Source organism: Dama dama, chromosome 30 (assembly GCF_033118175.1).
Source record: "Dama dama isolate Ldn47 chromosome 30, ASM3311817v1, whole genome shotgun sequence".
Classification (NCBI taxonomy): Eukaryota; Metazoa; Chordata; class Mammalia; order Artiodactyla; family Cervidae; genus Dama; species Dama dama.
The window spans coordinates 19,533,363-19,545,839 of record NC_083710.1 but is presented as its reverse complement, the minus strand read 5'-3'; the positions used below and the strand labels follow the sequence as shown (position 1 = coordinate 19,545,839).

The 12,477-nt window shown below is 44.8% G+C and overlaps 1 protein-coding gene across 1 annotated transcript in view; it reads right to left on the bottom strand.

The window, feature by feature from the left end:
- The window catches only part of COG3 (component of oligomeric golgi complex 3), a 59,585-nt gene extending 54,422 nt beyond the window's left edge, over positions 1-5,163 (bottom strand). Inside the window, exon 1 of the mRNA XM_061133405.1 lies at positions 4,857-5,163. Within this exon, the coding sequence (XP_060989388.1) occupies positions 4,857-5,033 (177 nt within the window). The 5' untranslated portion in view covers positions 5,034-5,163. The remainder of the gene's footprint in view (positions 1-4,856) is intronic.
- Positions 5,164-12,477: the final 7,314 nt, after the last annotated feature.

Sequence of the window (12,477 nt, the reverse complement as noted above, 5' to 3'; positions counted from 1 at the left end):
AGGCTGAAATAAAAAGGCTAGACAGAGTGTGGCTTGCACCCTTATTATAAGAAAAATACAAATAATCTACAAACTATATTCCACTAGAGAGCTGAGGTCCCAGTGTCATCAAGCAACTAAAAAGCTAGAAAAAGAAGGGCACCTTCAGGCCCACCAAGAGCTGAGGGTTGAGGAGGAACGGTAAGAAAACACAAAATTCAAAATGATATGAAACATCTTCTTCCCACGGACCCATTCCCCAGCCACCCAGTTCCCTCTCCAGGAGTTACTAATGTTAACTAGTTTCTCATGAAGCTTTTCTAAGACAATTCATGCATATACAAAGGAAGTGTACCTTTTTTTAAAAACCCAAATAGCAGTATAATACATACATCTTGCCTTTTTTATTTGACATGCAGCATTTTCAACAGAGTATAAGAAAAAGATGGGGGAAAAAAAAAGAAAAAGATGGAATTTATTTTCTTACTTCAAATTCACAACTCTTGTCATTAAATTATAACAAGGGCATTATTTTACAAGTCCAGCAGTTTAGAATGATTACATGAAAATCAAGTTGCCCTCTTCCCTTCTCTGACCTTTCAATTCTTCTCTGAGGTAATACCAACGCTTATAATTTGAGAAGTATTTCTAAGGAATTGTAGGGTAAAATGAAGAACTTTTAAAAGCAGAAGGAACTGAAGAGATTATCTGTAATTTTTATCAACTTTCTTTTATAAAAATTATTCACATTTTTATTCCAAAACTTCAGAAGAGTTAAAAAGTTCACTGTTTTCAGTATTTTTGGTGGTTATTCCATAACTCGAAAACACAGATTAACAAAACTGTGTTTGAATTCATCAATTTAAGGTCCTATCTACTGACTCCCATGATGTAAAGTGAAATTAATACCCTTAGTATTTCCTTCTATATTTACTCTCAAATTCTGTTACCTATATACCACCTCTTTTACAGACTGTCAAAATTTGTATTGTTAGATAATTAAGTCTTAGATTCATTTCTTAAATGATGAATTTGCCAAAATTGCAGATTTACTGAAACCACCTTTTTTTTTGGAGTGTGCCACATCCTCATTACTGTCAAGTCAAAAGGATCCAGGGGTGTCATACATGTGCTCTGTCACTTTGAACAAAAACGTATCCTCTAATATACTTTAGAAAATAAAATCATATGAAAACTCTATCTACTTGAGAAGGTACTACACACTCCAAATATAATATAGACGTTGTGAGTAAATGAGATAATCTGAATTATGAAGGAGCATTCTACTTGATCACTTCATGCACAAATGACCACTTTCCAACCACAAGGACTTTTAAATATCAGAAGCAGAAGGCGGCTTCCTGTCCTGTTGCCTCGTTCTAATACAAAACCATTTTCTCTCAAACCAAACAAGCTAGAAGTCACAATGCAACCACTTCTAAGAAACAATTTTTTAGAATCACAAAACAAGTTGCTTTCTAAGAGGTTATGAGGGAATTCGCTGGTGGTCCCTTGGATAAGACTCCTCACTCCCAACAGAGGGGCCCGGGATTCAACCCCTGGTCAAGGAATTAGATCCCACGTACCACAACTAAGACCTGGTGCAGTCAAATAAATAATAAATATGTTTTTTAAAAAAGAAGTTATAAAAAGATGTCCTCATTAGGTACATTTGCCCAGCTGTCTTCGTTCCTCAAAGCACCTGGAACAGAACGGGAAATTAAGAAGCGTGTGTTGGTGTCACCAACTGTCCTGTTCTGACCGCTCTTTCACTCCTGGAGAGGAGATGACCGAACACCTCTGGTTCACACGCACTGTCCCGGTGTCCGGATGGAGAGGACATCAACCAGCAGAGAGGAAAGAGCCCAGACTGGGGTTCCTGATTGGTAGTTCCAGAGAGCTACTGTATATAAACAGGGACACTAACATATTAAATACTAATTACAAACTATCAAGCCTTGCCTGACCAGCTGAGCAGGTCCAGGAAAAAAGAAGCAAATATGCCTTTCTCTCCAAACTTTTCTTGCGCAGTTTTGGGTTGGAGAAAATCACTTTTGTAATCAATGTAATGAATTTATTCCCTAAACGAAACCTGACATTATCGACTCTGCTTGGAGGAAATCATTGAAGAGGTACAGATGGAGATTCAGAACCTTCCTCAAGGCACCTAACTCCTCCCTTTCTGCCCCCTGGTCTGAGTGACGCCTACATCAGCTCAAGGAGGTAAGACTCTAGCCTGTACTTTTACAGGGCTAGCCACCTGGGGAGAGAAGCACATTCATAATACAACACTGACAGGAAGCTTGCTGTGTGCACACACATCATTTAATTCTCACATACCCGGAGAGGCACATATCATCCCCATTGTATAAAGAAGAAAACAGTTTCAGGGCAGGATCAATCTAAAGTCACAAAGCCTTTAGGAAAACAGCTCTAACAGTCAATTACAGGTAACTTTCAGGGTAAATCATCTCAGCATCTTATCCAGAATGACTAAACTCAGCAGAAAGAAAAAGGATCTCATGACTAAAAAATATGCCCTAGCTACAAGAAACCAGTCTACCACAAATTTTCTTATTTAACACCAACTTAAAAGGTGTAACTCCTTTCCAAGAAAAGACTAGTTCACTTTCATAAAAAAGAAAGTTATTAACAGCTTTATGATATTTATTGAAAGTTAGCTGGTCTCTTGCTATTCAACTAACTTGCCCAGTTCCTGCTATTCAGGAAACAATTTATCTCCTGAAAACTGGAAAATGCTACAGAAAATCCTTTACAGATACCTGGGTTGGACAAAATAAAAACTGAGGCATTCTTTCTCACTGCCAATGTTAAAAGAGTGACAAGAGGGTTAAAAAATTCAGTTTCCGTCTTCCCTGGTGGTTCAGTGGTAAGGAATCTACCTGCCAATTCAGGAGACAGCAGGTTCAATCCCTGGGTCAGGAAGATCCCCTGGAGGAGGAAATAGCAACCCACTCCAGAATTCTTGCCTGGAAAATTCCATGGACAGAGAAACCTGGAGGGCTACAGTCATGGGGTCCCAAAGAGTCAGATGAGACTGAGCACACACATGCACACACAAGTCTCCCGATCAGACACATAAAGGGGAAAGAGGGCTGTTGAAAGCAGAAGGGCAATGAGAAATCCCTCTAACAGGTTCCAGGATGGGTAAATGACAGGCTGGTATCTGATTCTCACAGGAATCCAACACTAAGACTGCACACACCAGAAGACCCTCACTGAACCTCTGATCTGGTCACACTCTACCTACCCAGAACTTTACATTGCCTTGTCCTCCAGCTAGATTACTTTTCTCGTCTTTACAACGCTGGCTTCCTGTTTTCCAACGTGAGTTCTCTACTTAGTCAATTTCTTAGAAAGGCCTTCCATCTTATCTGAAAGGGCATACCTCATTCCTTGGTGTCATACCATCCTGTTTTATTTTCTCTATATCCTGGACCACCATTTGAACTTACCTTCTTAGCTCTTTTTTTACATATTCATGATCACCATAATTATGTCAGCTCCATGAGGCAGGGATCTTGTCTTTCTTATCTTTCCATCCTCAATTCCTGGCCCTCAGTCAGGCACATAATATATGTTAAATGACTGCATGGGGCTAACAGTAGGCATTATATTGCACGAATATCTCATAACAGGATGAAAATGAAGAAATTCCATTTACTTCTCTCCAACCGCTTTTCCTCATGCTCGATGGGAAGAATAATAGTTTGTGACCCAAGGCAATAGAAACAAATTGGGTCACTTTTCTTATGGGACACAGTTTGCCAAAGGTACTGTGATGTCCAAGCATACTGCTTTGGTAACAGGCCAGATCCAACTATAAACAGACTGAAATATTTAGAGCAAACAACTTCTATTCCCCGAGCATAAAAGGTTTTGATGGCAACGCCAAAGCAAATTTCTACCTACTTCTTCATTTATTTCAAATCCAATTTCAGCACAGACTTATACAGGTGGACAGAGAAACCCAAGAAAGAACACCTGTATTTTACTGCAAAGCATGAGGCAATGTAAGTGAGAACTTTCGAACCGAAGTTCTTACCCTCTAAAAGCTTAAATCGCTAAACTCCACCTGCCTTTGGACACCAACGTGTGAAAACAAGGCTTTCAACATCAAAAGTAACTATGGGTACAAATAAAATGACCTTCTAAACCTGGCCCCCAAACCAGAAAAAGTTTGTCAAACATCTGACAACTCATGAAACATACTTCTTGATACTATAATTAATTGAACTGAATCACACAGGCAGTAAAATGCACAGCATCCCAAAATGGTACTTATAATTAGAAACGTTGACACTAAAACCGAAAACCAGCATTATCTAATAAAGTACTGACCTAGCTTCCAAAGAAAAACATTTTTATAAATATAAACACAACCGGCACTTGATTCGAGAGCTCAACAGATCAACGTGCGATGAATGAAAACTGTCACCGGGGGCTAACTCTGGTCTTCCCCAGGCGCCCCTAGGGAAAAAGGAAGCCGGGTTATTCATTACGGTGGCAAACGAACACCAACAGGAGGCTGTCCTGAAAGCGAAGCACTTCGGGTTCGCCGCGCTCTCCTTCCGGGAGAGTGTGGGCGGCAGGACCGGGCCTCGGTGACCCCAGGGACACCCGGGGCGAGACACCCGGGGCAAAGCTCCCGGCCAACCGGCCCGCGCCGCAGGGGGAGCGCCGGCGGTCCCGGGCAGCGAGAGGCCTGACAGCCCGGGAAAGGGAGCAGCCTCGCCCACCGGAGCCGTCCCTGCGCCCGGGAAGGAGGGCAGAGACCCGGGGCGGGGGTCTACAGGGCGGGCGTCGGCGGACGCGGCCACGGAGCTGACCCAGCCCGGCTCCCGCCGTCGCCTCACCTCGGCCGGCACGGGCAGGGCCTCGGCAGCCGCCTTCAGCGCCAGCACCGAGTCCGTCTGCCGGTCGGTCAGCGGAGCCGTCGTGTCCGCTCTCCCATCCCACAGAGCCAGCTTCTCCCGAGCGTCGCGCTCCGCCGCCGCCTCTGGCAGCGACAGCAGCAGAGCCGCCTCCGCCATCGCCGCCTCCCCCGCGGCCCGCAGCAGCAGCGGGGAGGTGGGGACCCCGAGAGAGACACAGAGAGGCCCGGGGCCACTTCCGGGAGCGCTGAGGCTTCCAGCGCGGCACCGGCGGCGGGGCGGGGCGGGGCGAGCCAGAACACTCTGACTCCGGAAGCGATTCCCTCCCCTGCGTGAGCGGGACTGAGTCCAGGACCGACGTGGCTTTCGACGGGGTACAAGTATTTCCGGTTGGGACGTAGAGACCGAGAGGACGAAGGCTCTAGGCCCTAACGGAAATAGACTTGCCCCTACCGGAAGTCCCTGCTTCAACATCAATAACTTTATTGTTACGTGTCGTTATTGACAACTGTGCTCCGTGACCCTGCCGGCAGGGGCCTTACTGAGCTCCAGGATCTGCTGCCTCTCTCAGCTCACAGCACCGTAATTTGGGTTCGGTCTGTGGATTGCGATTTCCGTGTTGACGTGTTGAGTTACCACAACTTTTCCAACATTCAAAATTCCGCTGTTAGAAACCTAATTTATGAAAACATAAAAACTCAAAGGCTTAGGTATATCAGACATCATGCATGCTAAGTCGCTTCAGCCGTGTCCGACTCTTTGCAACCCCATGGATTGTAGCCTGCCAGGCTCCTCTGTCCCTGGGGATTCTCCAGGCAAGAACACTGGAGTGGGTTGCCGGGTCCTCCTCCAATATCAGGCATCATAAATAGTATCAAATAACCACTCAAACGTCAGGCATTGAAGAACTGGATCAATAATTCATGACACAGATGTGTAACTGGAAAGCTGTTCTGCCATTTATATCATATAGATTTCAGCAACAAAATAAATAATGATATTATTTGACCGTAACCTGTAGAATAAAATAAATACCTGAGTTCACACTGATATGAATAAATAAATAGGGGAGAAAAAAACTCCACTTTACTAAAGAATTTCAACAAATAAATGTAGAAAGACCAAAGGAAAAAAATCATTAAGGATATCACAGCAATAATTAAAAAGCAGGGGAAAATCTAAGGATGCTAAAATTAGTGGGTCAAAGTTGGAGGAGATACAGAAATCTGCATAGTATCAAAGGATCTCTCAAAGATATTTATTAATGGGGGGAGGTGAGGGTGACTGTAAACATTACAGTGGAGAAACCTGGAAGACATCCCCTTAACCAAGTGATCAAGGTCAACATCATCACCATGAAACTCCTAATATGGTAGATCAAGAAGGACACAGTATCACTTTTGTGATATTCTTGCTAGAAATGCAAAACCACATTCTCATTATGAGAAAACATCAAACAAACTCAAATTGACAGACATCCTACAAAACTGCTCACCAGTAGTCTTCAAAAGTGTCAAAGTCAAAAAACAAAAAAAAAGTCAAAGTCATAAATGAGAAGGAAGACTGAGGAATTATTACATTTAGGGGATGAGAGAGACTTGACAAGTAGATGCAATGTGGGAGCCTGGATTGGATCTTAGGACAAAAAAGGTAAAACTATAGAAAAAAATAAGCACTATGGTTTAGATAACAGTAGTGTACCAAAGTAACTTCCCAGCTTTGATTGTTGTACATGATGTGGTTATGTAAGATGGTAACACAAGGTGAAACTGGATGAAGGGCACATCTGAACTCTGTAGCACTTCTGCAGTTTTCTAAAGTCTAAAATGGCATCACCGACACAATGGACATGGGTTTGGGTGGACTCCGGGAGTTGGTGGTGGACAGGGAGGCCTGGCGTGCTGCAGTTCGTGGGGTCACAAAGAGTCAGACACAACTGAGCGACTGAACTGAACTGAAAATTATATCAAAGTCAAGAGTTAAAACTTTCCTGGTAGTCTAGCAGTTAAGATTCCGTACTTACCATATCCTACATGCCACAGCTAACACCCACTGCAACCAAATAAATATATTAAATATTTTAAAGAGTTAAAATTCTTGTAGCAAATGTGTATCTCTTTGGAGAAATGATAAAACTGAGAATAAAACAGTGTATCATACTGTTGACCAAAGGAAACACTCCCAAAATATTCACAGATGGTTAGAATTATTAATAATTACTTTTTCTTTTTTTTTCAGTGAGTTTTGCATCTAACTTAAGGGTTTTTTTTGTTCGTTTAATTATTATACCTAAAACACACTTTCTCCTTTTCAGGCTAGGCTGATTACAAAAATATCAGAAATGAAGTTTATCCTGTTGAGTTTTTTGATGATAATTCTTCACCAAATATTATCCTTCAGAGGCCAAATATAAGCATCTTCTCTCACAAATGTGCTTATTCTGCAGATTTTCCTAAACTCATAGTCATGCTTTGTTATTGTTGTTGCTTAGTCACTAAGTTGAGACCAACTCTCTGTGACCCCGTGGACTGTAGCCCACCAGGCTCCTCTGTCCATGGGATTCTCCAGGCAAGAATACTGGAGTGGGTTGCCATGCCCTCCTCCAGGGGATCTTCCCGACCCAGGGATCAAACCCGAGGCTCCTGCAGGTGGATTCTTTACCGCTGAGCCACCAGGGAAGCCCCATAATCATGCTACTTTCTTTTAAATATTATGCTAAATTTCTTAAAATATAATTTGCCAACTGGTGGTTCACAGTGCTACAGGGATGCAGTGCAGGCTGTGATACTCACAGAAATGATTTAGACAAGGGCTGAATCTTTAACCAGCTGCTGTGAGGGCAAATGAGGCAAATGAGGGGAGAGAAGGGTAGATATCCAACACAATGATGACTGGACTATTCTTGAATTGAAGAACTGGAGCTAAGAGAAGACAGCAGAGATCCAGCAGTCACCAGCTGGCCCTGCAGGGTGGGGGAGAGACAAGGGCAATGGAACAGTAACTGCAGTGTTCCTGGGGGTATTTTCAATGCAGAACACTGGCACAGAAGTATATACATTTGAACAATGCACTGATTGCTCAAAATTCAGTGGAGAGTGTGGAATATAGTATGCTGAATTCTACTTCAGACTCTAGTGCTCTTTTCTGTATGGGCAAATACTATCTAGTGGCCCCTCACCTCCAGAAGTACAAATTTCCTATAATGGATCCACTTTTATACTCTATATCACAAGTCAAATTTCTTCCTATTTCCAACTGATGATTAGCTTATTCCCAGATGCACTAGATGCCATGACAAATACAACTGCAGCTTTGCTAATGTAATTTTTTTGGGGGGAGGGGGCCTCACCTCACAGTTTGCAGGATCTCAGTTGCCCAACCAGGGACTGAACTCAAGTCACAATGGTGAAAGCACCAAATCCTAGTCACTAGACCACCAGGGAACTCTCTCTACTGTAATTTTTAACAATATATTTATTTGATTCAAGTATTGACAAGTGTTCCCATAAAATCATTCAAATTGATAAACACTCATAGCACATATATGTGTATATATGCATGTATGTATAAAGCACACATATGTATTCATATGGAGAAGGAAATGGCAGCCTCTAGTATTCCTGCCTGGGAAATCTCATTGACAGAGGACCCTGGCGGGCTACAGTCCACGGGGTTGTAAACAGTAGACGCGACTGAGCACACACACATGCACACACTATGTGTTCATACAATGTGTGCATGAAAGAGAGAAATGAGAAGACAGGACTGCATAGGCTATCTTGGTGTTGGAGAAGACTCTTGAGAGTCCTTTGGACTGCAAGGAGATGAAACCAGTCAACCCTAAAGGAAATAAGCCCTGAATATTCATTGGAAGGACTGATGCTGAAGCTGAAGCTCCAATGCTTTGGCCACCAGATGCGAAGAACTGACTCATTAGAAAAGATCCTGATGCTGAGAAAGATTGAAGGCAGGAGGAGAAGGGGACAACAGAGGATGAGATGGTTGGATGACATCACTGACTCGCTGAACGTGAGTTTGAGCAAGTTCCAGGAATTGGTGATGGAGAGGGAAGCCTGGCACGCTGCAGTCCATGGGCTCGCAAAGAGTCAGACATGACTGAGCGACTGAATTGAACTGATCTTGGGAAAAGGACAAAGATGAGGTCACTGGAGTCTCATCCCCATACCATCGTAGATGACATTTTCGTTTATGCTACTGCTAAGTCACTTCAGTTGTGTCCGACTCTGTGCGACCCCATCCCTGGGATTCTCCAGGCAAGAACACTGGAGTGGGTTGCCATTTCCTTCTCCAATGCATAAAAGTGAAAAGTGAAAGTGAAGTCACTCAGTCATGTTATTCAAATTTCCCTTTTGACCTCTTGATCGAAACCCTGTAAGGCAGGTTTTTCTCCCATTTAGATGTAAATAAATGAAACACAGGATGATGAAGTGAGACCTCAAAGATATTTGTGAAGTTGAAGGAAAATGCCACTTTAATATACTCTTTTCTGGAGGGAAACTTGCCAACACCTATCAAAGCACAGGCCAGAGAAATGGAAAGAGAAGACAGCCTTTTGATCCAGCAATTTTATATGAGAGAATCTATCCTGAGAAATTTTTACATATTAAACACAAAAAAGTACATACATAGGATAATTTTGTGGGGAAAAAAATGGACACAGCTTAAATATTTTTCAATAGAGGGAATGGTTTAGTTCCTATTATCTATTGCTACCTAACAAACTAACCCCAAAATCATGCCCTACATGAACCACCACTTCATTATCTTTCATAATCTTGCAGGTCAGGAATTTCTAGAGGGCATATCAGAAAAGACTTGTCTCTGTTCACCATGTCTGGAGCCACAGGGTCTCTCCATGAGGCCGCTCATGTGTGAAGACCTCAGAGTATTTGGATGTGACTCAAGGCTTGAAGACATTGTTCCAGCTTCTTCTGACCTTGCATCAGAAGTCACAGAAGGTCATTTCTGCTGCACTCTGCCAAGCGAGTCACTTTAGTCAGGTCAGATTCAAGGGGAGGGACTGACCCCCTTCCTAATGGGAGGAGTAGTTAAGAATGGGCAGCGTTTTTTATTTTTTGGTTGTGCTGCAGGATCTTAGTTCCCTGACCAGGGATTGAACCCTCACCCTTGGCAGTGAAATCATGGAGTCCTAATCACTGGACTACCAGGGAAGTCCCTAATTAATGTTCCATTGAGAATCCATAAAGTTCTACACATATGTGCAACTATTTGAGGACCTGCCATAAAGAAGCAGAGACGGGTTAGGTTGTAGGACATAAATATTGCAGGGAATTCCCTGATGGTTCACTGGTTAAGACTCCATGCTTCCACTGCAGGGGTCACGAGTTCAGTCCTTGTGGTTCCTACATGGCACAAGCATGGCCAAAATATATATGGCAATGGTTTGAGGAGTCTTTCAGAAAAGGGTAGAGGAAAGGAAGTTTTCTGAAAGGGATTTGTGACTGTTTTCTGAAATTAAGAACGTGAGCATAAACACCACAGCAGCCTGGAAATTGAGCAACAGCTGGGCCAACTGTAGAGGAAAGAAAGGAAAGCTAGAGGGACTTGGACCTCAGGGGATTGACCAAGAATTGGAAGCCACCTCCACTGGCCTCTGATGGTATTATTCCCCACGTGGTGATCATTCAGCTTGTGACTCCCTGCCAGGGACCAGTAGGTTATGGTATAAAACATGTAAACATGTACCAGCTGCTGCTGCTGCTGCCAAGTCGCTTCAGCCGTGTCCGACTCTGTGTGACCCCATAGACGGCAGCCCACCAGGCTCCCCCGTCCCTGGGATTCTCCAGGCAAGAACACTGGAGTGGGTTGCCATTTCCTTCTCCAATGCATGAAAGTGAAAAGTGAAAGTGAAGTCACTCAGTCCTGTCTGACTCTTAGCGACCCCATGTACTGCAGCCTACCAGGCTCCTCTGTCCACGGGATTTTCCAGGCAAGAGTACTGGAGTGGGGTGCCATTGCCTTCTCCGTATATACTAGCAGTAAATCTAAAATAACCAAACCCTAATACAAGGTCTTAAGTGGTTATCCCCACCTCCCAAAGAAGGTTCCTTCCTTCTCCCCTTGGCTGGAATGTGGGGAGGGGAGGTACTGGTCACCTTTGGTCACCTCTGGAGGACTCCTCTGGGTGGAAAAATGCTCTCCAGCCTTCTGGTTGGTAAATGAGGGATGTTTTGCTTGGTTTTGATGATTAAAAACAAAACAACCAAAAAGCAAAAACGCATGTCTTCTTTTTTAAATAAGTTTCATGATTATGGCATGGCATAACAGGCAGATATTCACGCGAAATATCCTAGATCCTGCATTTTAAAATTTTCATCTGCAGATTTTTATCAAGCATGACTGGCATTTTGTTGAATCGAACTGTAAACTTGAAACAGGGGAAGAGAAAAAAATTTTGCCACTTTCGTTTCTCCCCCCACCCCCGCTACCCCGCCCCCTTCCTCCCCCCACAACCCCGCTGCCCCCACTTCCTTCCTGGGTTGTGAGCTTGCTAAAGAACAACGGTGGCTGAGCCTCAGGGCCCGCCAGGGCTGCCCGTGGTTTCCGGGGTCCGGCTTCCCCTCCTTCCCTGCCTCCAAGGCTGCGCTTGCGCCTCCCGGTGGCCGCGGCAGGTGGGCGGGCGCCTGGGGGCCTCGCGCGCCAGTGGCCGGCTCACCCTAACACCGCGACAGCCACGCAGGGCCCGCTCCTTTCTGGGCCGGAGTAGTGACTAGGACCCCGCGTATCTGTACCAGGCTGCCTGGGGACACTCCCGTTCTTGTCACAGAAGCTGGATCCCAGACCTAGCCACGACCCAGCTCCCCGCCCCGGAGAGCATCAGCATCCCAGCCTGGGGTCTCTTTGGAGGCTTTGTGCACACGTGATGGATGGTTAAGCCGGTTCACTCACATTCCCGAGGCCGGCGCCAGGGTCGGTCCAGGGTGCTCACCATCCTCTGCCTGTCCTTGCGTCTGTGCTGACAATGCAGAACAGTGTTTAAGAGCCGGGTCCCAGAGGCCAACCACCAGGGCTAGACCCTGGTCACCATCCCCGAGTGAATGTGGGGATTGTAACCTCCAGGCCTCAGCATCCTGATGTGGAAAGGTGTACTGAGTAAAATAATACAAGTACGTGCCCTTAGATGAAACGGGATGCATCTAATGTGGAAGCTTTAGCATCACACAGGGTGGCTGCTCAATAAGGCGTAGGTACTGGAGAGGAAGGGAGAGTGGGGGAAGAGGTAGGAGGAGGAACTTTGACTTTCAGGTGGCTTAGATTTTATTTTAACCTCTGGAATTTTCCAGGCTGACCTTCCAAAGCCTCTAGGACTTGATGGCAGCTGTACCTCTGCCTGTGGGGACCTCCCAATAACACCATCGAGCACGTTCCAAGGACAACTTCCCCACCTGCTTTCCAACCTTTCTTCTGTGCCACGCCCCGAGGACCAGACCCACTGCCAGCAGTCATCAGCGTCTATTTCCACCTAGTTCTCAAGTGGGATGGGGCTCCAGAAGCACGTTCACTGGATTGAGACGCCCCGATACTCATGACAGCCCACGCTCCCCAGCCCCATAAGGAATCA